At 38.0% G+C, this 4,942-nt stretch overlaps 1 protein-coding gene across 1 annotated transcript in view; it reads right to left on the bottom strand.

The window, feature by feature from the left end:
• Nucleotides 1-4,709, bottom strand: part of vamp5 (vesicle-associated membrane protein 5) — a 7,987-nt gene extending 3,278 nt beyond the window's left edge. The window contains exons 1-2 of the mRNA XM_019885318.1: nt 4,691-4,709; nt 2,788-2,878 (exon numbers count right to left, since the gene is read on the bottom strand). Coding sequence (XP_019740877.1) covers nt 2,788-2,878; nt 4,691-4,692 — 93 coding nt within the window. The 5' untranslated portion in view covers nt 4,693-4,709. The remainder of the gene's footprint in view (nt 1-2,787; nt 2,879-4,690) is intronic.
• Between the last annotated feature and the right edge of the window lie 233 nt (nt 4,710-4,942).

Raw genomic sequence — 4,942 nt, 5'->3', positions numbered from 1 at the left:
TCCATAAATATTAGGTAGTACAGTATATTTCATAGGAAAACAATTACTGGGCAACACACTGGAAGAGTGGATTGTTGCTACAACATAGCACTATTCTACAATACTCAACTAAGCTTGCCTTTCAGTAGCTTTCACATAACATTCATGCTAAGTTGGCACATCAGACGCAGAACAGTCGAGCCAGTGTATCTCACTCTAAAGTTCGCTGCATGGTTCAGGATATGAAAGGGGTACAAAATTGATGGATAGATGGTACTACACAATGTTTATCTTAAATTCTATGATCAAAAATTAACTTGAGGTCATTTTCTAAGTAGTGTCCTCTGTCCATCCATTTTCTATAGCGCTCGTCTTCATTATACTGTACATTGTACTGTGATGTACACGTTTTGAAACATCCAATGTGGAAGCGAAAAATTGGACTCCATTTTTGAACGGTTCCAGAATGCTCCTGACAATGACATCACTGTGATCGGCTACAGCATCTCCTCATGAACGAGAGTTCCTTCACACAGAATTCTCTCATAACCATGTCCAGAATTCAGATTCCGTGTCAGAAAAATGTTATTTGCCTGGTGTTACTTTTCATAAATTAAGTTGACTGAAAGTCAGGAAGTCTAAATAAAAGACCCCGTAAGAGTAAATCCGATCCTGCCCGTGCAGTCTATAATCGAAGATGAAAGCAACATCATATTCCTGCGCACCCTTTTCTCTACTTCTAGAATAACAACCATTCAAGTTTATGTTGAAGTAGGAAATAAGCACCTTTCACAAAACCAAAAAGGCATTAAGATTAAATTATGATTGCTTGGCCTCATCAATGTTGGTTGAAAAAGTAATACCGGTAGCTTAAAGGGAAAAACTAATGTTGTAAGACATCAAAATGAAGTCAAACCAGTTTTCTCACTCCTCTGCACAGTGTTAACAACAACAGGTGACGAGGTTGGCAGTGTCTTCCGAAAACTTGCGATGGGAGCACTGAAAGTGTAATTAGTACGACGACCCTTTGACATCTGTATTGTGAGAAAGAGAGGAAGCCGACATCTTAGAAGTTGACAGTGACAGGAAACTAGAGCAGCAAAACAGTTCATAATTCAGTGTCATTTCCTGCCACAAACCAACGGCGTTAGCAAACACGAGTAAACCTGACGCTTATAAATGTTAAGATGAAATGAACCGAAGCCTTCACGGTGCCATTTTTTTTCCACGATGTTACCACAGCCAAATGGTAGCAATAAAAGAACAATGGCCCGTTTTAATTGAAGCTGGCAACTGCTGCCCATTCCAGTTCCCGTCCTTGCTTCCTTCCTTTGCTCCCTCCCTCTGTCCCTGCTGCCAACATTACCTGCCATAATGCTGCGTGTCCAAGGAAACCACACCCGCATCATGTTATTTCATGCCCGTGACAGTATGGAATGCTACTATCCTAGTACCACTAATATCATCAGTGTTATGACCTAATAGTAATAAGAATCGATGTTGACTGAAAGCAAAGGTGGAAAAAGTTGTCACACTCTACTTACTTTAAGTACAAGTATTAACACTCTGGTCAAAGTAGAAGTACTGAGACAAGTTGTGTACTTAAGTAAACTAAATTGTTTTCCTCTTTTAATACTTGTAGAGCTCATACCGAGAAGAAAACAACATCACGTTAGATGTTGCATGTTGTGAAAAAAACACATTCCCTTAGCTTTGCTAATGTTGTGAACTGGGTTTCAAAAAACATGACAAATTAGCCAATAATATCATCTGAAAAAATTAATTTTACTTGTCTGGGTTTTTTTTCCGATGAGAGAATTTTTACTTGTGTTTTTTTAGGCTGTAACCAGTCACAACACCTTTGTAATGAATAATTCTTGTTACTTACAACTACCAACAATTCTCATTAAAAAAACATGGAAAAGGAATAGCTTGCTTCTTTGTATCTGTTGCCTTGTTTCCAATATTGTAATCACTCAAAAGCAAACAATCAAGACCTCAACTGTGCTTCACTTTACCTCTATATTTACATCTTTTTTTACGCTGTCAGTTGAAAACTCCAACAAGCCTGTTTTGAAAATTATAGATATGTGATTTCAAATATAGTGAGTAAAAGTAGGAAGACTAATCACAAAATAAATACTCAAGTACAAATATCTGAAAATAAATAAATAAATGAAAGCAAGTACGGAACATGCTAGACTGAATTGTAGCTTTGAATACAGCCTTTTTTTCCAAAACAAAATCCAGAACAGTATTTTTTTTACTTTAATGTGCATTATGTTATATATTTATGTATTATACATTCTTTAAGTTGAGTTAAATTGTATCTAACACTCCTTTGTTTCTAAATATTTATAAAGTATTCAATACATTTTCATTGAACCATTCCAGTGCTGTTTTTATTTTCCTCTATGTTAGCGCAGTGTTCATGTTACAGTGGCTTACAATAACAAGTGTAGTTTTTAGGAATAAAACTTATGTTTCTGCTGAGCACTTAGGCCTACTACGTTACTGTATTTCAATGGTGGCCACGATATGGTACGTGAAAAAAAAAATACAAAACGGACAGTTACAGTGACTTTTGAAGTTCTCCCTTTTTCATGAATTTCATAATACCAAACGATGCTGCTTCAGTGAAAAATCAAATGGCTCTTTTGTGTCGTTTAATGAGTTACAAACATGATTAAAAGACATTGAAGGGAGTGGGGGAGCCTATCAGGTTTTCCCAATAAAGCGAAGTGCCCTTGGCGTGACACGACAGGTAGAGTACAGGTAAATGTTAACGATTGACAGCCGCCGACTCACCATTTCGCTGGCGTCTGTGTTTGGCTGTGGTGGTGCGGCAGCTGTCCCAGATCGACTGCATTTACTGCTCGCGAGAAGCTTTATAACAGCCCTGGGAACAGGAAGCAACACATAAGGAAGACGCGGCGTTTTACGAAGGTCGCGCTGCGTTTGAGGACTTTCCCTTCCCTCTGTTCGGCTTTCTTTTCAATAGTTTGCTTCTTTCAACTTTGCTCAGGCGTCTGTTCTCGGACACCCGAGTCCACTTGGCGCTGTTTAACAGATGCGTTCAGGTAGCCCCGGAAATTATGACATGTTCATGTGATTGAACAAACACCTCGTCCTGATTAAATAACCGATGTTCTTTGTGTGATCGTTTGTTTTCTTTGAATAACTGAATCTTATACGAAGACGGAAATACTCGTAACGATGTAGGACAAGGTAACGTCTGAATTTTTAGATGAGGCTGGAGATACCCGAAGATGCTAAATATAGTTAAAATGCGGGTCTGTTTAAAATGGTTACCCCGAGGTAAAGACCTATTTTTAAAATGTCTGTCATAGTCTGGTGATTATATCTGTGTCCGACTAGACCGAGGAAATGCAAATGTATCAAGGGCGTTCATGACGAGTTGATAATTAACGCTATAAAATACCCCGGTAACCCATCGCATCGTAATTTAACGTAATGAACGTATCACAAAAAAGTTTGCTGGGCTGTACTTTCGCTAATCGACCCACCAAGCACCAGTGAATTGATAGCGAACGCATAATTTCCAGGGGTACTAAATGCATCAGTGCTTAGTCTGACATTCCTTCAGCAGAAATCTATCAAAGGAAGACCCGGGGGCCACATATGGGCTACGATGTCATTTTTTTTGGTCCACTAAAGACGATAAAGTGTGTCTACTTTGCCTCTTGCTAAATGTGTTTCATATAACTTTTCCAGACACTTCACGTGTATTACGACCAATTACCGCTTCAAATCCTTTCTTAACATACATTGAACACTATTTTCAATGACCACCAATTTTAAATTCAATTTGTTGGTAAATCATAAATGATCAAATGCCAGGGGGAGTTGCATATGATTTAATAAAATAGGTAATAATATGGTAGTTCACAGGTGTCAAAGTCAAGGCCCATCATTTTATGTGGCCCGCAAAATCAAACCAAGCATGTCAAGTTCCATGATGCTTGTCTGAACCAAAATTTCAAATTGTCATAAGTAATCCACAACAACAGTCATTATTTTTTCGTTCTGATTTTAAAACTAGTTATCCATCAAATTGTTGTGCGCTGTATATGTAATATCAGGAGGTGATTAAACATTTATATGGTTTCCCAAAATTCATAACGGCCCTCCAAGGGAAACCGTAATTACAATGTGGCCCGCAACAAAAATTAGTTGATTACATACTGTACATTGAAATGGTTTTTAGTTTCATGTTTATCTGTGGCAGACAGTGCTCAGTTATACAGGTACTATAACCAGTACCTTTTATGTGAATAAACAATTCATACCGGCCCTCTGTCCAACCTTAGCATAATTCTGTCACACAGCAGTGAATGTATTAAAATAGGGAAAACACATGAAACACATCTCCACTTTTTACTATGATAGTACAAGCAAGGCAGTATGCTTGCATTATATAGGCAACATGCATTTTTTAAATCATTAAAACCCTGGAGAACCCATGGGGTCACATTTGGCCCCTATAAATTCTGCTACTCAAATGCTACCCTTAAATCCCAAAGGGTCAAATCTGGCCCTCATCCTAAATTAGGATTAAAGCATTGAATATTTGAAAATACATATATTTTGGTGTTCAGTGAACATATAGCAGTCATTTAATGTATAATTCATCATTTTCCAAAGAAGAAAAGGGTTCTTGGGTTCTCCAGGGTTAAAACATGCTATGAACATTGAAATGCAGCAGACCTCCCTTCTAATTTTCTGCAGATTATTGCATGATGAGTGACCGCGAATGGGTGTTCTCCCCTTATGTGCAGCACAAGACTACAAAAGGGGGCTGCCTCTCCTCCCTTATGAGTCATATAAAATCCCCATCTAAACACACACTGCGTCACTGGTAGAAAAATTGTGACTTCCCTTTGACCATATTACTATACTTTACAAATACATATTGTGTGCATTTTGAGTTGTGAATTTGACG

Source organism: Hippocampus comes, unplaced genomic scaffold (assembly GCF_001891065.2).
Source record: "Hippocampus comes isolate QL1 unplaced genomic scaffold, H_comes_QL1_v1.1 scaffold45, whole genome shotgun sequence".
Taxonomy (NCBI): domain Eukaryota; kingdom Metazoa; phylum Chordata; class Actinopteri; order Syngnathiformes; family Syngnathidae; genus Hippocampus; species Hippocampus comes.
This window is presented reverse-complemented; position numbering and strand designations above follow the sequence as displayed.